Genomic DNA, 21,389 nt, shown 5'->3' on the forward strand with positions numbered 1-21,389 from the left:
GCGTGCCCCACAGGGCGATATGGACCCACCCTGTCACACCTGACTTCTACTCTTCAACAGAGACCCTAAGCTCTTAAGACATCCAGGGACACCAATGTATAACAACATGCCCGCAACTCAAGGCGCCTTCCCTGCAACAGACAGGAAACCACCAGACCTGCACCCTGAGGCAGAGCTGGGACAGAAGCACAAACATGTGGTCTATCCTCTGGTCACAGGGACTCTCCTGATACAAGGTAGGACATATGAGCACAATCTGGTGGCCACAGCCAAAATGTCATCCAGGTGACAGACGGACACCTCCTGATAACACTCCTGCTGACCAGCACTGGGAAAGTCGAGGAATAAGAGGGACGGGACAGCCTCATCTTCCCTCCTGAGCTGCTTTTGCTTTTTTTTTTTTTTGGAAGTTTATTATTATTGTGCGAGCATGTATATGTGTGTATGATGTGTGTGAGCACAGGTACATGTGTCCTACAGTGTGATGTATATGTGTGTATGATGACATGTGTTGAGTACAGGTACATGTGTGTCATAGAGTGTGTTTGGAGGTCAAAGGGTAACTCAGAAGAGCTGGCTGTCTCCTTCTCCTTTTACATAGATTCCAGGGATTGAACTCAGGTCATCTGGCAAGAACTGAGCCATCTTGATAGGCCCTGCCTTATTTTATTGTTTTACATTGGCATAAAGATACACTGTCCAGATGCCTGTACTTCCACGGGACATGGGCACCCCAGACAGAGGGAGGGTCCACAGAGAGGGTCCTGGAGCATCAGGAAGTACTCCTGGAAATACAACATGCTGAGCCCCTGCCCTGCACAGGCTACCTGGGACTCGGGCTGGAAGAGTTCCATGCCACCCAGTTGGTCAAAGGCCTCTTTAAGCAACACCCCCATATGCCCCCACACACCCTACACACGTGCCACACACACACACACACACACACACACACACACATACACACACACACACATACACACACACACACACACACACCCACACACACATACACACACACACACACACACACCCGACTGATATCCTTTCTCCCTTGGCTTCCTACCCTGTGGCCCTGGGCTGGTTCCCCACCCCACTGGAGGCGAAACGCGGGGCTAAGCACCTGCCTCTTCACATCACACTGGGTTGTGCAACTTCAGGCACTTCCCCTTCACAAGAGGGCCATGGGCGGAGTGGTCGGCATGGGGCTGACACAGCGGTGCAGACGCACAGGTGCGGTGCCCAGGTGTTCTGGCCTGGGCCTTCTACAGCGCCAACTAACAACCAAGCTGGCCACACCTCCTACCCTTAGCCCCTCCACAGTCGACAAAGCACCTGTCAGTCACATCACATCCATGGAAACGATGAAAAGAGCCCCAGAGGTTACAGTACTGTTCGTGTGGGGGGTTATATCCCTCATCAGGGTAAATGACTCTGGGTCTTAAGACCCTGCTTCGTACAAGGCACCCACCCACTGCCCCAACATAACGGACCAGCAGTTCTACCTGCAGCACCTGGCACGTGTTAAAAGGGAGCACTCAGGCTGCAGAGAGCACTCAGGCTGGAGAGATGGCTCAGTGGTTAAGGGCACTAGCTGCTCTTACAGAGACCCACACGGTGGTTTCAGGGGATCTGATGCCCTCTTCTGGCCTCTGCAGGCTCCAGATGCTCGTGTGGTGCATTCACACACACACACACACACACACACACACACACACACACACACACACAGGCAAGACACCCATATGCATAAAGTAAAATTAAATTAAATTTTTAAAAAGTCGAACACTCACTGTCTTCTCCGGGACAAGGCATGCCTGGCTGTTCTGGGATGCTTGGGAAAACTGGAAAGAAAGAAAGTGATAAGGTTAGCCATTAACACCGCCTCGAGTCAAAGTGCTCCCCATGGTCGCCATGAGGATCACTCTTGTAAGACATTCCTCAGCAGAACCTGTAAGCCCAAGAACGCCCCCGTGACAAACCCCTTTGTAAGGTTCCGGGGAAAATGCTTTTGGAGAGCAGAGCTATATCAAAGGGAAACCAGCAGTTCCCGTTAATAAAGCAACCCAGGCATGTTACTAACAAATAAAGCCTGCCTGAAGATCTCAGTGCAGAGCTGGCCACACTAGCTAGCCAAAGAGGCCAGGCAGTGATGGCACACCTTTAATCCCAGCACTCGGGCAGACAGATCTCTGTTAGTTCAAGGCCACCCTGAGCTGCAGGAAACTGATCCAGTCTAAAAGAGAAACCGAGCTCACACAAAGGTGATCCCAGCCTTTACTCCCAGCACTAGAGAGAAATATAAAGAGGGAGGAGACAGGAGCTCAGTGCCGTCTGAGGTTTGGTGGAGACGGATGCAGTCTGAGGACGGGATTGCCCTTCTGGTCTGAGCTCTCTAGTGAACTCTCTAGTGGCTGGCTGCTTTGCCTCTCTGATTTTCAGCTTTAACCCGATATTTATTGCTGGGTTTTTTATTTCTAATACCAATTAGAATTTCATGCTGCACAGATGCAAGGAAGGACCGCAATTATCTTGAAAAATCGGCTTTTAAGAAGAAGCATGAGGGATCATACCTAGAGTCCTGAGATTGCTAGGTGGGCTCTTTTCCACTGAGCCTCAGGCCCTTTTCACTTCTGACTTTGAAACAAAGTCTTGGGAAGCTGCCCAAGCTGGCATTCACTAACTCTATAGCACAAGTCTGTCTTGAACTTTCTCAGCCACTCTTCCTCCATTGCTCAACAAGCCTATGCCCTGAGGCCCAGCAGAACTTGAGTTTTTGTGGCAGCATGATGGCCCAGTGTGTAAAGGCACCTACCATCAAGCCCAAGGAACTGAGTTTGACTCCTGGGAGCCACGTGATGAAGAAAAGAACCAAGTCACATAAGCTGTCCTCTGATCTCCACACACGGATTGTGGCACCCATGTACACCCATGCATGCACACAATAAACAAGTGAAGTAATACATTTCTAAATATGTAAATTTATTTTTATGTGTATGTGTGTGTGATGCAATATGGGTGTATCATGAGCACGTGGGAGCCTGCTTAAGTCAGGAGAGGTATTGGATTGGAACTGGACGGTTGTTAGCCCTGTGTGGGTGCTGGGACCAGAACCCAGGTCCTCTGCAAGAACAACAAGTATTCTCAACCACTGAGCCATCTCGTCGACCCCATAAATTTCCTTTTAAAAGCACATAAGAACATCATAAGGCTTTATACTAACAGGCTCCACGTCCCTTCCCAATCCTTAGGTTGTCAGACAATATCCCCATGGTTGAGGAGAGTCCCTCAGGCTATGTTCCGGTTAGTTCTGTACACTTGACACAAGCCAGGCTTATCCTCGAAAAGGGACCTTTAGCTGAGAAAAATGCCTCCGTGAGATTGGTCCCTGGGCAAGTCTGTGCGACACTTTCCTGGTTGATGCGGGAGGACCCAGCCCACTGTGAGCGGCACCACCCCTGCGTAGGCACGTCTGCTTCATCTCCTGCCTCCAGGTTCCTGCCCTGGCTTCCCTCAATGATGGGACTGTGACTGGGATGTGTAAGCTAAAGAAACCCTTTCCTCCCCAAGTAGCTTTGGTTACGGTGTTTATCACAGTAGCAGGAAGCAAACTAGGACCAAGCGGACAGCTGAGGCGCCTGCCCCGGGTCTCTCACTCACCATGGATGATGAGCACCTCATCCCTGCACTGGCAGGCCAGGCGGAAGGCCTCCTCCAGCTCCATCTGTGAGGACACAGTACAAGGGTCACCTAGGGGGTAGAGAGAAGCAAGAGGCACCAATGAGGATGCAGAAGTGTGAAGGCAGAGAGGTCTGAGCCACTCGGCACTTCGGACGCAAGTCTGGGTGGGCAAAGCCTCGTTGTTCATGGTCAGCATGGAGCAGGGAGTGGTGGGAGATTCCAGAACAGCCACCTAAACCAATGAGCCAGTTTCCACTCACGGGTCCTGAGTGTCCCATGTAAGAGCCTATCAATCCCCAGAAGGTCATGTTTGCTCACAGGTCTTGCTAGGCAGCAACAAAGACCTAGATAGAACTTCCTCCTGGGTGGTCTAGGCGAAAGAAGAGAGTCTTGCCGTCTCGGCTTGGTGGATACAGAGGTGCAATGCACACAGCTAGCTCGGTGCGGCAGGAGTTCTGCAGAACTGGGAGAAGCCACGCGCTCCGCTACTCCACAGAGCCTCTGACTTGACAGCTGTAGTCGCTCTCGCAAAAGGAGCCTCTCCTGACTGTCCCCTCGCTCTCCACCGAGTCTGAAGGTGGGAAAGAAAGAGGAAGGAAGGAAGAGACAAGGATAGAGAGACACAGAGAAAGCAGGAGAGGTGGGGGAGGGGCAGGCAGGAGGGAGAGACGAGACGGAGAAGTGAGAAAGAGAGAAGAGAAAGAAAGGGAGGAGAGGGAAGTATCAAGAGGTGGGAATCAGAAGCCGCATGGTTCTCCTAGGGCATCGAAGAAAGCTAGCCCTTCCCAAAGCAGCTGCCACACACCCCGAGATAAGGAGTCAAGGGAGGAGTTGCACAAGCTCCCCCTGCAGTCGAGTCCCCCACGTACCAGGAACACCCCCTACTGCCTCGTTTTTTTTTAGTGCTGACCTGTCTCCGATCCTATTCACCCATTTGCAGCCATCCTACTGAGGAACCGTTGGTTCTAACAAGTTCAGCCGTACCTGGGGGACGCTGCCTAGCCAAAGCCCCGGAGCTCAAGACTGACCATCCCAAGACCAGGGCTACCTTCACTGTCCACCCACTTGAGGGTGAGTGGGTGCTGCTCGGGAAGGCCACACATGTCTCGCACTTCCTCACAGAGGTCCTTGAATGTTGTCATGGCATCCACGCTGGTGATCAGGATGTCCCTAGAAAAAGAGGACACCAGGATCACATCTGAATCTGACCAAACACTGCTTTTTAGTTAACCAAGCTACTGATTAGAAAACCGAAAATCTTCCCCCCAAAAACAGTATGACAGCCCCGCCCCAACACAAAATAGAACCAGTGACCAGTTTTAAAAAACGACCCCCATAGGCCAGAGCGATGGCTCAAAAGTTAAAAGCACTGATTACTCTTCCAGAGGACCTGGGTTCAATTCCCAGCACCTACATGGCAGCTCACAGCCGTCTGTAATTCTTAAGATCTGATGCCCTCACCAGGCATTGCTGGCGCATGCCTTTAATCCCAGCGCTCACGAGGCAGAGGCAGGCAGACCTCTGTGAGTTCGAGGCCAGCCTGGTCTATAGACCTAGTTCCCAGATAGGCTTCAAAGCAATACAGAGAAACCCTGTCTCAAAAACAAAACATCTGACACCCTCACACAGACATACACGCAGGCAAAACACCAATGCAAATAAAATAAAATAAAAAACCATCCCCCATGACTCTACAGAGAACCAGGTTGAAGTGACAGGAGGTGCCCCCTAGTGGAGGTGGGGGCGCGCGCAAGCAACCGTAACTGCTGGGCACCAAAAAAAAAAAAAAAAAAAAAAAAAAAAAAAACCCAGGGATGCAGACACAAATCCATTAGATTCATTTGGTAAAACATCACCACAGTCAAGCCTTTGCCCAAAACCTTGAAGATGGAAACCAGGGCATGTTACCCAGAAAAAACGGGAGAATTCATTAATTAATTAGTTAGTTAATTTAAGCAGCTCTTCCACATCCTGGCAGGACCTGACCCACCTCACCCCACAATTCTGAAAGGAATATTTTTTGGCAAATCGAAGCTCAGAATGCCATGGCCTTTTACTTTTCATTCCCAAATGGGCTTTAGACCTCTGTAGTAGAAGATGGCTCAGAGATATGCCCTGGAGGAGGAAAACGGGAAGTGCGTGCGCGGGATGCTGCTCCCCTGTATCCCTTAGAAGGATGGGCTTAGGCAACAGGTTTCCATGGAAACTAAGCAGGAACCACACCCTCACTGAGGCTGCAGTAAAAATCAACTAGGTGTCTCACAATCCTGGAGAAAAAGGCTTAGGAAACGAAACCTAAAGCCCTGAAACAGAAATGCCAGCCAGGGTTGCGGCTGACCACCCGGCTTCCCCACTGGGCTATGTAAACTGGGTCTATAAACAACACTGACAACATTCAGAGCAGCAAGGATCCAGTCCCCAACAGACCAGCCGGGCCTCCAGGGACCTCCTGGCCCGTGGATCTCACCCACTCTGTAGGATAAGGGAGAGAGGTCCCCAGCCCCTGCACAGACCCCTACTTGCCACAGGAACCGATCCTGCTCCTACACAGCCTGTAGAGTCATGGCAGGTAACAAAACTGAGACACAAAGGGACTCCCAAAACCAAGCCCCCATCTCCAGGCACCAGTCACCTGACATAGTGCCCACACTGCCCAACACACATACTCTGTAGTGGCATCTAGTTCTGCCAATAGACTTGAGGTAATGGCAACACCACACCTTAGGGTGTGGCTTCAATGAGTGGACATGAGCCTTTATATGGAAGAGGAGGAGCGCTCTCTCTCTCTCTCTCTCTCTCTCTCTCTCTCTCAGGTTGTGGTCAGGGCATCCTAGAGGAGATGCTATGTCTCCAGGAGCAAAAGACCATGGCAAATAATTATCTGTTAATTCTTTATTCAGGCGTCAGTGGACTTCCTTTAACCCGCCTTTACCACCCAGCATGGGCCAGCCTTGCTGGAAATCAGGTCTGAAACCCCTTTCTCGGCCCACCTGAGTCAGGCAGTGCTTTGACGAGCCTTCCTCAAGTGTCACAGAAGTTAGGCAGGAGCTTGGATGGAGAACCCACCCCTGACTCTTGCATCATCAAGGGTCACAGCAGCTCCTCCAACATGGAAGTTTGTAAGGAGAGCCGCAGGAGGCAAGAGCCACCATCTGTGATGTCTGACGTTCAGAAAAGCAGGCGCCTCAGCTAATCTCAGGCTCACCTGCCACCCTCCTGTGAGGAGGAAGTGTTTCCTGATACACCTCAAATATAGGTGACCGCAGGTGGCAGCACTCTGATCTCAAGCCTGGGGGGAACTGCGGCACAGCGGGAGGGCAAATGGCCCACACATCACACCGTACTAGGGACAGGGCTCTATCTTTGACTCTCAGCTGTGGCTCTCTTACTGCAGTTAGGGAAGTGTCTTAGCCCATGCCTTCCCAGACAGAGCCACCCCTCACAAGGCACAACTCTAGAGAGACTCGGTTGTCAGATTTCAGGGTGAGTGGGGAGGAAGGCTGGGAAGGAGCAAAAGAGAGGGTTGCAGAGGGAGCAGGAAGGGGGGAAGGCAGGGAGGGGTGGGGGAGGAAGGGGTGGTGGGGGGAGCCTCCACTTCTGTCAGCTGAAGAAACTAGAGTCAACAGGTTGAATTACACTGCGGGTAACCAAAGCGCTCCCCAGGGGCAAAAAGGAGGGAGGAGTGGGCAAGGCTGTCAGTTCCAGGAGAGGGAGACACTGTCCAAGGTGAGCCACCATCCCAAGGTGCTGGCTGAAGCTGCCCTAAGGGAAGGGTGGCTCCCACCCTGAGGACCAACCCTGAACACGTGCCGCTGAGCTGGAGGTTCCAGGCAGAAGGGACAGTCTCTCAGCACTAAAATGCTCCCCCCCCCCCCCCCCCCGCCAAATCTTTCTTTCTCTGGCTCTACCAGGAACCCCACCTCCAAGCCCAGTATCACCAGAAGTTGGCCACAGTGAGAGGGAACTGGCTGGAATATTTCCATAACAAACTGTGGGGCCAGACATTCCCTGAGGCTGGGAAGCAAACCTCTGCCCAGGCAGGGAACCAACCACCTCTTGTCTGTGTGGTAGAGACCAGCCGGCCACTCTGTAAAACTTCCAGGAATGCCGAGAGCCCAGTTCAGCCAACAGGGCCAGCATTCCACTCCACTCCCTCCTTCCCAAGAGCAGTGACCCTCGACCCTTGACCTGGGAGTACCCAAGTCAGTCCTAGGAGACACAGCACCGTTGTAAGCAGTCAAAGCCTTAGGCCTCCCTCCACACCTTCTGTCTACACAAACAAGATCATGGGATTCTCCAGCCGAGCTTGAGCTGACCGACACCATCACTTGGCTCCCATCACTCAAAGCTTCCGGGCGGCAACAGTGACCACTGTCAAATGCCTCATGCCCCCACTACCTCGGAAATCAAGGTGGAAATCCAGGGCTCAGGGTGGAGGCCAGCCCCCAAAATCACCTCCGGGGAAGTAAGAGTCCATCATTCCTGTCCCTAAAAGACAGAGCAGGACATCTCCAAAAAGTTATCTTATTCCCCAAACAAGAGCCGCGAAAATGTGTCCTTATATTCCCACAACTGCAGGCATTCTTGCAGATGCCTTCACCTAGCTCAAAGTTTTTCCTTACAATTAGCCCGAGAGCAATTTAAATAACCTTATTATTATTATTTTTTTTTTAACGCACCAGAAGTTTCCACAATCTGATGAAAACTTCAAGTTTGTCCTTAATGTCCCTAACCAACTGCGACAGCGGTGAGGAGCGCAACAACACCGGCCTGCTGAGCGCGCCCAGAGAGAAATAGAGACCCGGAGCGCACCCCGCCCTCGAGGCTTCCCTCCGGCCACATTCAAGGGCGCCACAGCAGCTCCTGGCTTCGTCTCTCTGCCTCCCTCGCGCGCTGCACCCCCCGACGGCCCCGGATCTCCACCTCCGAGCGCCCCGTTTTGCCCACCGACGAGCACCGCGCGCTCACCCGCCGTAGTGCGCCTTCAGACGGACGCGGCCACCGCTCCCGTCCATCTTGGAGTCTGTCCTGCTGGGCATGGCGCGATCCGCCGGCCACCGTCAGCGATGCGTCCAGGGCTTTCCGACCATGGCTAGCGGCCCCAGCGCAGGGCCGGGTTGCCAGGCGGGGCGGACGACGGAACGCGGAAGGGAGCGCGCAGCGCGGGACCGACGGCGCCGGCCGCGCCAACTCCGCGGAACTTGGGCGGCGCGCGGGGCGGGGGGCACATTGGGCAGGGGCGGAACCTGGCCGTCTAGATGGCCAATCCACGGGGCGGATGGTACCTGTGACCAATGAAAGCTCCTCGGGGCCACCACCTGAGCCAATCCTCGGGGGGCCGCACGGCCGCGGCCCAATGACGAGAGCGCAGGACGGACTACCTGTCGGGCGGAGCGCGGCCACCTGCGGCCAATGGGAGCGCGCGCGGTGTGGCTTTGCCCGGCAACGGGCAGCGACCCGTATAGGCTGGGGACTGCAGGGCACCTCGGCGCAGCGCTTATGAGTCTCCTGGGTCTGTGGCGCTGAAGAGCCCGGCAAACTTGTTGGAGGTGCAAGTTGTCCGACGCTTTCAGACCCTCGGCGGCGTATGAGCTGCGCGGGGTCCCCGAGACTGCGAGGAGCTGAGCACCTGGTCAAGATGCGAACTGGTCTGGCTGTCCGGTCCTAGCCCCACAACTGCCGCGGAATCCCGCATTCCGGACAGGGAAAGCCTGTCTACACTGGCTGCCTCTGCTCCCGTTCGCTTCTCCGCGAACTGGACATTCTTCACTTTACATTCCACACATGAGTCTGGTTCTCCTTGGTGCCAGGCACTGGGGTGACTCTGGAAGGCAGAAAAGACGCAGCTGCCCTGGTCTTGGATCCCGTGTTCTCCCTAAAAGACACCTGTTGGCAGCCTGCTGGTTATCTACTTCACGAGCCCCCCCCCCCCCATCAATCCCCCACTCCCCGAGATAGGGTTTCTCTATGTAGCCCTGGCTGTCCTGGAACTCACTCTGTAGACCAGGCTAATCCAACTCAGAGATCCCGCCTGCCTCTGTCTCCCAAGTGCTGGAATTAAAGGTGTGTGCCACCACCATCCGGCTTCAAGTGGTTTTAAACACTTCCTTCTTAAAAATAAATAAGTAAATGGGGACACACCTGTAATCCCAACATTAGAGAAGCTGAGACAGGAGGATCTGGAGCCATAGGCCAGCCAGTCTGGGCTATATCTCCAGGAGTGTCTCAGATGATTCAAACAAACAAGCAAACAAACAAGGTTTCTCTGTAACCTCTGTACAGACTCCTGCTGAACTGTATCCTTATCCTCATCCCATCTCAGCTATTTTTAGAACACTGACTCCTCCCCACTTCCACCGCCCACTACGAGGGTATACAGATAACCGTCAATTCTCAATTAAAAAAAAAAAAAAAAAAAGTTATGAGACAGACTTTCACTACGCAGCCCAGGCTCTCAGGTGCTGAGATGGAAGATGTGTGTGTGACATCAGAGTTTTATTTAGTTTTGGGAATCGAACCTAGGGGCTTGCACATGCTAGGCAAGTGCTCTACCACCAGCTATATATCCCCTGATTGTTTTTAAACCTTTTGCTTATTTTTTTAAAGATTTTATTTTATGTACATGAATGTCGGGGGTTTGCCAGCAGGTGTTTCCATGTGTGTTTGCACACCTCGTAAGTGCAGGGCCTGAAGAGGCCAGGAAAGGGAATGGGCCCACCCTGGAACCGGAGTTACAGCCACATGGGTGTGGGAACCAAACTGAGGTCCTCTGCAGGAGCAGCCCATGCTCTTAACAACTGAGCCATCACTGCAGCTACCCAGTATTTACTTCTGAGATAGCATCGCACTAAGCTGCCTGAGCCAGCACTGGGCTGTCAATCCCTGTGCCTGGGTCTCACACCTAGCTAAGACGACAGGCCTGGATTGGGCTTTGCTGCTGGGCTTTCTTTTTTGTTTGTTTTTCTCAAGACAGGGTTTCTCTGTGCAGCCCCGGCTGTTCTGGAAATCTCTGGCCTCAAACTCAGAGATCTGCCTGCTTCTGCCTCCCCAAGTTCTGGGATTAAAGCTTTCCTCTACACCCCAGTTTACCTTTGACAGCCACAGGGCGCTAGCCTCCAAAGCTCTGCCCATCTTCCTCTGGCCGCACAGCCTTTATGTTTTACATTTTATTTTTGGTTGTTTAAGACAAGGGCTCCCTGTGTGGCCCCAGCAGGTCTAGAACTTGTGATCCTCCTGACTCATCGAGCGATGTTATGCCTTAATCACACCACCTGTCAGTCTGGCTACCCAGGCCCCCAGCCATTGGTGGCTTCATGCTTTCCAAGCCCTGACCAAACCTCATGTCCCCCACATCTTCCCCACCACCCTTCCACCTGCATGCTCCTGAAAGTTCCCTTAGCATCCCTGTTTCCGGGGCAACCACTGCCATCCCTTTCCTCCAATACCAAAGCCCCTCCCAAAAGATCTCACACACACACACACACCGCTAATTCTCACAGCTTCACCTTCAGCGAGTTCTCACAATCTATCTAACCCTAGGCCTCCCTTTATGTTCACTATGACCCTTTGACCTAGCCTCTCTCTCTGTGCTGGGACCACTGTACAGTGTCCAGGTCCCTAAAAACACAAGCCAGTCCATGCTATGGTTGTAGTCCAGCATTTAAAAACCTCTGGTAGAAACTGTAGCCATGGCTCAATGGTTGCCCTTCCAGAAGACCCAGGTTTGAATGCTAGCACCCACATCCATCTAAAACTCCTGTTCCGGGGGAATCCAAGGTCCTCTTCTGGTCTCCATGATCAACCACCAACACACCTGGTACACATACATATACACAGGCAAAACAATCACACACATAATTTTTTTTAAATGTTCTTATGGTTAGCCAGTGGCAAGCTCCGTTCTCTGACCGTCAGGCAGGCTTTATTTGTTCAAGCAAGATATCACCACAAAAAGCCTTTCATTGTTGCTCTTGGATGAGAACCATGGCACATAGGCTCACAGGGCCTGGGATCCCATTCCTTTCAGCTCTCCCCATATTCATCCTGACTCATCCACCCCATGGCTAACCTCGTACCCACCTGGCTTGGGACCTTTGCGTGTGCTCCGAGGAGCACCTTCTCTGGTGCCTGTCCAGGCTGGGTGCCACACTTTGCGGGGTCTCTACCAACACTCTCGTTGGGCGTGTGAACAATCTGTTTCCATCCCCGCCTCCGAAAGGCAACTGGATAGAAGGTGACATATGGTGCCCAGCCAAACACAACGGGGAGCAGCGATCCACAGTGGTCTTGCACCCAACTAGCAGCACACTGTGATTCTCCTGCACTCAGGACCACCCATCACGATTCTTAGCGAAGTCCCTGCTGGCCCCTGGCACAGCTTCCCACACAGAGTCCTACAGCCAGCCCTGTGGCCGTGGTGGTGGCTTTGTCCCTGCAGCCATCTGGAGCCCACTGTAGTGTACAGTTTTTGGCACTTCCTGATGTATTGGGAAGAATAAGGTGCGGCTTAGGCAACCTGATGGAGCTGGGTGCTGGCACCCCTAGAATCTCCTCCCGGGCCAGCTGAGCACTGAAAGAAACAGTGTGGTCCTGTCCCTGCAGGCAGGATGGGCTCCTGGGCGTGTCCCCAACTGGGTGCCACTGGGCGCAATAGAGGAAGCCATTTAGGAGGTTTTCCAGCCTAGGTGGCCCTTGGCCAGGGAAGTCTCTGTGGGAGCATCAGTTCTGGGAGAGGAGACTGGGATTACTGACTGCCTGGTGAGGCCATGCTGGCTTTTGGAGGGGCTCTGTTTTCCATGAGGGTGGTGAAGAGCAATGGGTACAGGAACCCAGTATTGGACCATGTACAGCCAGGGGGTGCCAGGAGAGAGTCATGCAGTGTGCTAAATAAAGGCTGTCATCAGAACAGAGGGCTGAGAGCTCTAGGATTACCCCAGGGTACTAAATGCTTCCCTAACACTTACCCATCCCTCCCTCTGGCTACATCTCCTGATGCTGGCATTTGCAAAGCAAAACACCCCCCAGGCCTATGGGGGCAGGTCCCACAATCAAAATCCCAACCTGTAAGGTTGTGGTTCCAAGGTGAAGGGATCTACAGATGTCCCTTGTGAATGGAGTGGGGTGTTGTTGCCTGTCTGTGGATGACAGGGTTTGTCCCCAAGTTCATCAACAACTCCCCTCTCTTGCTGAGTATTCCCTCGTCCTCTCCCGGCACCTGGCACCCAGTGTAATGAATGGGATTTCTGGGGCCATATGGGTTCCAGTGCTTCGGGCTTTGTCCACCAAGGGAGGTCAAGGTTACCACCAGCTTCCACGGACACCAGACCATACCAGTCACAGTTTGGTACTATGGCAGGCTTCAAGAACTCCCTCCAAGGTGGGCTGGGTGGGGAAGTGACCCTTGGAACCATTGGAGTGAAGCACAGACCCCAGGAGCAAACAGAGGACACTAGCCGGGCAGGCGGGGGGGGGGGGGGGAGGCCAGAGCCTTTCAGATCCACCTCCTACAGTTTCCGCCGTTCCCCAGTTTTCCAGACACTGTACGCTCCCACAGTCACAAACACAGATTGTTTCCCAAGTGAATAATGTTAGCTGGCTGTAAAAATATGAATGGATTTGTACAGATTCAATTTCAGAGAAGGTGAGTCAGCCAAAGAAGTCCCTTCCCCAAGGCTCAGCCCGGTGGGGAGGACCCAGTTGTCTGATTTTCACCCCCCTCCCCCACCCATCCCCTACTTACCCCCACCCTCCCCCATCCACCTCCCCCCACCCCCACTCACCCTTCACCCACCCCCACCCATCCCCCACTCACTCCCCACCCATCCCCCACTCACCCCCCATCCCACCCACCCCCTCCCTCCCCCATCCATTCCCCACCCATCCCCTACCCATCCCCCACCCTCCCCCACCCCCACTCACCCTTCACCCACCCCCACCCATCCCCCACTCACTCCCCACCCATCCCCCACTCACCCCCACCCTCCCCCATCCATTCCCCACCCATCCCCCACCCTCCCCCACCCCCACTCACCCATCCCCCACCCTCCCCCCTCCCCCACTCACCCCCATCCCACCCATCCCCCACTCACCCCCCACCCTCCCCCATCCATTCCCCACCCATCCCCTACCCATCCCCCACCCTCCCCCACCCCCACTCACCCCCCACCCTGTCTCTTGGGACCAGCTTGTGAACGTGGTCTTACTTTGGTTCCTATTGCTGCAATAAAGCACCATGGCCAAAGAACTTGGGGAGGAAAGGGTTCCCTTCACTCTTACTCACATAGAACAGTTAATCATTGAAAGTGGCCAGGGCAGGGACTCAAACAGGGTTGGAACCTGGAGGCCAGAGCTGAAGAAGAGGCTTGGAGGAGTGCTGCTTACTGGCTTTCCCAGACTGCTTATAGCGCCAGAGCCACCCCCACCCCACCCCAGGGTGTGTGTGTGTGTGCGCGCGCGCGTGCGTGTGCGCGCGCGTGTATGTATGTGGTGAGTGTGTGTGTGTTGTGTGTCTGTTGGGGTGTGTGTGAATGCGTGTGTGTGTGTGTATGTATGTGGTGAGTATGTGTGTGATGTGTGTCTGTTGGCATGTGTGTGCGCGCGTGTGTATGTATGTGGTGTGTGTGTGTGTGTGTGTGTGTGTGTTTTCTGGCACCACCCACAATGGGCTGGGCCCTCCCACATTGCTAATTAAGAAAATGTCCTTTAGCCTTACCTACAGCCCTCCCTTCAGATGACTATAGCTCGTGTCAAGTTGACATAAAACCAGCCAGCGCTGAGGAACAGGGACGACGATTCCACCTCCACCGGGTGGGGAAGGGGAAGGAAGAGTAGTAAGTGCCAGGGTTAAGTGAGGGCTCCTCCCACCTCCCTGGAAGGTGTGGCTCTTGGCCATGGTGGAGGGCAAACATTGCTCCCCATGCCAGATGTGAGGTTGACCTGAGTGGTGTGTGTGCGCGCGTGTGTGTGCGTGTGTGTGCGTGCGTGTGTGTGTGCGCGTGTGCGTGTCTGGCAGGGACCCTCCTGCTACAGGAAGAGCCCAGAGCAGTTGCTGACAGGTGCTTGGCAGTCGGCTGAGGGAGGCACCTCAGCAGATGTTTCCTTTCTTTGTCAGGGATCATGGGGTTTAGAGAAATCAACAGACATAACAGCATCCACTGCATTGATTCACTCATCGGATGTTGCTTAGGGGGTCTTATTAAGTGCCAAAAGTTGTATAGTCATAAGCTAGGATTTTCCCCTCATGCATCCCGGTCGCCAGGAGAGACAGTCCCCTGTCAGCTCTGTGGGGCAGGAGATGTGGCTCAGAGGTTGAGATCACTTGCCGCACACTCATGAGGACAGCACCCCCCCCCCACGTTACAAACTAGCCATCCAGCACATACCTGTAAGCCTAGCTCTTGGAGAGAGGTAGAGGCAGGAGGAATACCAAGGCTTGCTGACTCCACCTAGCCAAGAAGCTCACAGGGTCAGGGTTTCCTTTCTGCTGTCTCCACAACACCAGGACCAAAAGCAATTTAGGGAGGAAAGTTTATTTGGTTTAGAAGTCAGGGTCTGTTGAGGAAGCCAAGGCAGAAGCCTAGAGGAAACAACAGAGGAACACTGCCCTCCTGGCTTGCTCAGTTTGCTTTCTGATACACCCCAAGGCCACCTGCCCAGGGATGGCACCTCCCACAGTGGGCTGGGCTCTTTCACACCAATCAAGAAAATGCCCCATGCCTGGACGGTGGTGAGTTCCAGACCAGCCTGGTCTGCAGAGTGAACTCCAGGACAGCCAGGGCTACACAGACAAACCCTGTCTCAAAAAAAAAAAAAAAAAACAAACAAACAAAAAACACACACACACACACACACACACACACAAAACAAAACAAAACTACAGGCTTGCCTACAGGCCAATTTGATGGGGGCATTTTCTCAACCGGAATTCCTTCTCAGAATGTTTGTCAAGTTGCCAGAAGCTTTGTCAAGTTGCCAGGAAACCAACCAACACACAAACATCTACACTCACACATAAACAAACAGATGTCAGGGCTGGGTGTAGTGGTGCACACCTTTAATCCCAGCAGAGGCGGTCGGATCTCTGTGAGTTCAAGATCGGGCCATTCTATAGAATGAGTTCCAGGACAGCCAGGCCACATAGAGAATCCCTGTCTTAAAAAGCAAAGTAACAACAAAACAAAATCCTCCCCGCAAAAAAAAAAAAAAAACCCAAGTAAATAAATAGGTGGCATCTCTGTTGGCTATGGAAGACTAGGCCCTGGAAGAGGCTTGCGTGGGAAATTAACAACATATCACAGGGAAGAACATGATAGACTTGCAAAGGCCTTTGACCCTGGGAAGCAGGGAATCCCGCGATAGCCAAGTCTACGGAAGCAGTAGGGAAGAAGAGGATGAGGCGTGGATGAAATGGTTGGGGGACACATCATAAGTTCTATGTGTCCAAACAATTTTGCCTCGACTTTGCACATTCACCTTCGCTGCTAGTGATCAGAGATGAAATTTCTATACCACAAGTCCCTCCTGTCCACCACCGGCAAGTGTAGTACCAAGAATTTCCAGAAGGGGGCACAGGAGGGACGCAGCTGAGGAAGGGCCTGGCTCTTTGTTCCTTACCCCACCCTGGTGCTGGCCATGCTCTACTTTCAATGACCACAGCTCTGGCTTACTGGCCTCCCAACACCAGTCAGGTGGGCTGTGGGTGTCCTCACACAATCCTGCTTCTTCGTGTCCCAGGCCCATAGGATGTTTCCTGCATCTTCAGCTCTGTCTCTCTAGCCATCTGCCCTTCCAATCTGAGTCCTCTCCATAGCACAGTTGTATGTGCTAATCATCCCTGGGTTTTTCTGGGTTTTATTTATTTATTTATTTATTTTAATCTATGGACTGCCAAGACAGGCCTCTTGGTGCAAGCCGGTAACTCCCACCTGTTTAGGAGACTGAGACAGGAAAGTTGAGTGTTCAAGGCAGCCTGGGCAGTAGAGTGAATTTAAAGCCAGACTGGAGAACTTAGTAAGACCCTGACTCAGTAAAAACTAAAAATGTGGGGCTGGAAATGTAACTCCGAGGCAGAGGGCTTGACTCTCCTGTTAAGGTCCTAAAAGCTCGACTTTGAATAGTACCACAAGAAGCCAAGCAACTTTTGTTCTTTGGATGTAAATAGTATGCTGTTCTATTGAACCCCCCCCCCAGAAACTATTGCAAAGAATTATCCTACAGCCTTATACTTAGTTTCAAAACTAAAAATAAAATAAAAACTGTTCTAGGGATACAGCTCTGTTGGTAGTGTATCTAGAATGTAGGAAGCTCAGGCTTCAGTCCTGAGCACAGCATAAACCAGGTATAACTGCACACCTGTAATCCCAGCTCTCAGGATGCAATGTGATACTCCCAAGACTAAGTGTGTCTCACATCAAAAAGGGCAATAGACAAGAGCCAGGTACATGCTTTAATCCCAGCACTTGAGAGGCAGAGGCAGGCAGGTTTCCTGGGACTTCAAGGCCAGCCTGGTCTACAAAGTGAGTTTCAGGACAGCCAGGGCTGTTACATAGAGAAACTGTGTCTCAAATAAATAAACGAAAGAAAGGAAGGAAGGAAGGAGAAAACAAGCCAGGCCAATATGGAATTTGAAACAAACAACAATAACAACAACAAAACATTGTTCAAAAATTGAGAAACCTAAATAAAGTCTGTCCTTAATAGTACAGGAATGGTAAGTGTTTTGTACTGATAAACATGCCGTGGCTATGTGAGATATTAACTCAGGCGGGTTGTGGTCAAAGGGTGAGCAGGAACCCTGTGTGTCTTGCAACTCTCCAAATTAAATTATGTGACGCTTTAAATTTTTTCATGTATGTATTTATTTACCGTGTGTGTGTAGGGTGGGGTGGTGTGTACACATACATGTGGAGGTCAGAGGACAACTTGTGGGAATCCAGTCTCGCCTCCTGCTGTGTGTGGGGTCCTGGGACGGAGATCAGGTTGTCAGGCTCGGTGGCAAGTGCCTCTACCCTCTGAGCCATCGTTGTTATGCAACGCTTTAAGTAAAACATTTTCTTCAGGAAATAAAACCCCGTGGGCACTAGGCTCTGTGACTCTGAGTGCACGCCTGCTCCAGCATGCCTAATACATGTAACCCTCCTCTCCTAGCCTACGTGTGCCATATCTGCGTATTTTGAGTGTGGGTGATGCCGGGTTAGCAAAAGCAGAAGAGCTAACTAAAGTAGTGAGTTGCTGGGTCAAGAAGCCCGAGAGAAGGGAGGCTAGATAAAGGGACAGAAGGGCTGTGAGGGAACTGACAGAAAGCCAGAGCCTTCCCACACACCAGCCAAACTGGAAAGAAGGGCCCAGGCTACTGTGCAGGGCCGTGTACTAAGCGGGGCACAATTGTGGCTTCCTTAGCGCCAGGACCTCAGCACCACCCTGGGCTATGGAGTCGGGACTTTACTCTGTAGGTCTGGGAGGCTCTGCACTTGCTTTTTGGTCACGTGCTCCCAGGGTACAGGACAGGTCCAAGGCCTGAGAGGCACTGGACCTGTTCCAGGGTCACAGGGCTGTAGAAGGCAGAGCAGAGGCTCAAGGTCCCAGCAGGTATCCCGGGCCACAACAGTACAACACACATATACTCACTTCTTCTTATCTACATTGGCTGAACACAGAGTGCCCTCCTGTCTTGAGGCCTGCTTTGGGCCAGGCCCCAAGCCTGAGTTAGAGGTTAGGGGTGTTACATGTGAACATGTGTTACATATGAACACAGGGGAGGTGGGGGAACTACTGTGTTGCACCAGTCTGGAGGCTTCTGAAAGCAGACGGGGCCCCCACTGCACCTTCCTGAGGACTGGGGTTATTTAAGACCCAGTGGAGGATGAGGGGGCTCTGCCAGAACCATGTCACCATGGCAATGATGGCAACAGCTCCAGGAGGACAAGTACTATTTTAGCCCCGTGAAAATAGAGTCACATTAACTCAAACAATCACATGAGATCTTAAAAGGTTTCCCAGCCCCCAGCCTGGGCCCCTTAATGGCGTTATGCAACCTGAGCTCTGGGGGCTTGAGTGTCAAGCTGTCTGAGGTCAGCTGGAGGGCCATCAACTAAGTCAAGCTCAGGCCTGGGCCAGGCTGGCAAGCTGCAGATGATCAGACAGCCAGTCACAGTCCAGTAGGTCCTCAGGCCTGGCAAGGCTGTGGAATGGGAGGAGCCCCATCCCCCAGCTCCCTACTACAGATAGTTTTATAAAGCAAGTTGAGGGATGCAGCAGCACCCATGTTTTTGATCTGTCCACCTTGGGAGCTAGACCCAAGGAATGATCTGGAAGTACAGACGGCTCTTGTACCACGTGTTGTCAGTAAGTTTCTGTGATGGCCAGATAGAAGGTGTTGGCCAAGCAGTGCAAGGGAGTTCAAAGCTACTATGGACTTCTCTTGACCAGGAGCCCTTGAGACGGAAGGTTGCTCATTTGGACACATAAACCCACCCCCACAAATGGCCCTGGGCCAGGCAAGAACTACCCAGCCAGGACATAAGGAGGCATGCCCCTGCTGGGTGGCATTGGCTCCAGCAAGCTAGCAGATGGAGGAGAAGTTGCTGCTCTGTGGGGAAGCTGCAGATGGAGGCCTTGCAGCTTGGCTGTGTCCGGGCGTCTTTCCCTTTGGGACCTTCTCAGCTTTCTCTTGCAGCTTGTCAAGACCTTGCATCACCTAAGGTCAGGAGCCTTGCAAGGGCAAGGCCTGCTGCCCCCCCCCCTTTACCTTTTCCCTGACGGGGTGGCTTTGTGGACAATTCCCAGGGATGTAGATTCCTTTGTACCATTAGATATGACAGCTGTGGGGCCACCCTAGACATATGAGTTCAGGGCCCCTAGATACCCCAAGCCCCAGCCAAGGAGGCTGCACCGAATGCACAGAACTTGTGTCTTTGGGCTGTTGAGAGTAAAATTACTGAGGAAGTCCCAGAAGGAGGGGTTAAGAGCCTCTTATGAATGAGCAGCACCTGCAGACATGACAGTTATATCTGACATGGACAGAGGGGGCAGTAGTGAGCAGCCAGATGGACTAGAGTCCTTCCTGCCACATTGCCAGGAGTTAACCCAACCGTTCTGGGCCTTGAGTGCCTCACATGTGGTGTGGGGGCTATTCCATCTCACCCAGAGTAGATAACCCTGCCAGCTCCGTGCCGGAAGCCCATCTCCCCGAATTTCTTCCCAACGGCTATTGGCACTTAAAAAGGAGACTTGCACCAACTAATAAAAATGAGTGGAATCCACTGAGCAGTAGCAAGAGGTAGACAATGCTCTAGACGCCCGTGAGGAAGAAGCAATACTGACCGGCTTCCTGTTGTGACAAAATGCCTGAAAAAAACAATCAGCCCCCTCCCCTACACACACACACACACACACACACACACACACACACACAGAATCTTATTATGTAGTCCAGGGTAGCCTGGAACTCACTACTGAGCAGTTATGAGCACACTATGTTAGAAGCATAGCCGGACAGATACATTAACAAATTCATATGTTGTGTTGGTTTTGTTGGCTATAATTTGCCAAGTAGTCCTGATTTCTCTTGATAGCTAGCTGTGGCACAAGAGGTTCCAGAAGGCCTTGTTGGTGGCAAAGGCGTAAGACTCAGAGACATAGAGCAGCACCTCTGCAAATTAGATAATGAACTAACTCTGTTAGGGAAGCCACTGGAGGCCCTGCCACAGAGACAAACCTCAGGCTCCCAAGTTTGATCCCACCCTCAAGGCTGAGTCGTGCTGCAGAAGCGAGGGGCAGGACCATGGAAGACACAGAGGTTAAAAAGAAAACAAACAGATAAAAAAAACAGAATTGGGTTCAGACAGATGACTGGGTAGTTGGATGGACAGATGGAAATTTGAAGAAGCTGTGTTAGCAGCAAGAACAAAACCAAGCTGAAGCCCTAGGTGTTAGTATTCAGGCATCGGTACTGGCCTGCCTTTGGGGTTCCGACAAGATACACCCTCAGCTGCAGCCACACAGCACATTCGCGGCATTCCGTTTTATAAGGGCCCTGCCCCACCTCCCGTCTTCCCCTCTCTCTCTCTCCCCTCCTCCCCCCCTCTCCCTCCTCTCCTATCACTCTTGTCCCCAGAGACTGGTCTCTGCCCACCCCACCCCCACCCCCGCTAACACGCCCCTTTTTCTGCCCTTTCTCTCTCCTTTTCCCATAAACCTCCTGTGTGAGTCCTGTTGTTTGGGTGTGACTTCTCTTCGTAGCGTTTTGTTTTGTTTTTTGTTTTCTTGTGTTACAGCACCTGGAACAGTTGAGCCTTCTCTGGTTGATGGTCCTCCGAAGCATCGGATAGGTAACTGGTGTATGTGTGGAGGGGTCACTGCCATTGCAGCATGAGCATATTACACCCTTCCTTAATGTGGTATGTTCGATAAGTTGTCAGAGTTGTTACTGATACAATTTTAATATGCCCGTATGCTCGCAAGATCTAAGTTTGCTTTGGTGAATGTTTAGGGTGATGCCATGCTTACTTTTGGGAATAAGTTACATATCAGCTTTTGCCTCAAGGCAGTACTTAAATGCATAATGAGACACAGAGTCCTCTTGCCTCAGAAGCTAAGCTCACACTGAAATAAAATGCTGCCTGTAAAACAAGTCTCTCAGGGCAAGAAACGGCTTGAAAAAACAAAACAAGCCAACGTTTTATGCAACATAGAACAACGGCCTGATCTCAACA

At 52.3% G+C, this 21,389-nt stretch overlaps 1 protein-coding gene across 1 annotated transcript in view; it reads right to left on the reverse strand.

Moving 5' to 3' along the window:
• Positions 1-8,878, reverse strand: part of Prkcz (protein kinase C zeta) — a 107,186-nt gene extending 98,308 nt beyond the window's left edge. The window contains exons 1-4 of the mRNA XM_051173979.1: positions 8,647-8,878; positions 4,727-4,848; positions 3,658-3,747; positions 1,791-1,841 (exon numbers count right to left, since the gene is read on the reverse strand). Coding sequence (XP_051029936.1) covers positions 1,791-1,841; positions 3,658-3,747; positions 4,727-4,848; positions 8,647-8,717 — 334 coding nt within the window. The 5' untranslated portion in view covers positions 8,718-8,878. The remainder of the gene's footprint in view (positions 1-1,790; positions 1,842-3,657; positions 3,748-4,726; positions 4,849-8,646) is intronic.
• Between the last annotated feature and the right edge of the window lie 12,511 nt (positions 8,879-21,389).

This window comes from Phodopus roborovskii, unplaced genomic scaffold (assembly GCF_943737965.1).
Source record: "Phodopus roborovskii unplaced genomic scaffold, PHOROB, whole genome shotgun sequence".
Lineage (NCBI taxonomy): Eukaryota > Metazoa > Chordata > Mammalia > Rodentia > Cricetidae > Phodopus > Phodopus roborovskii.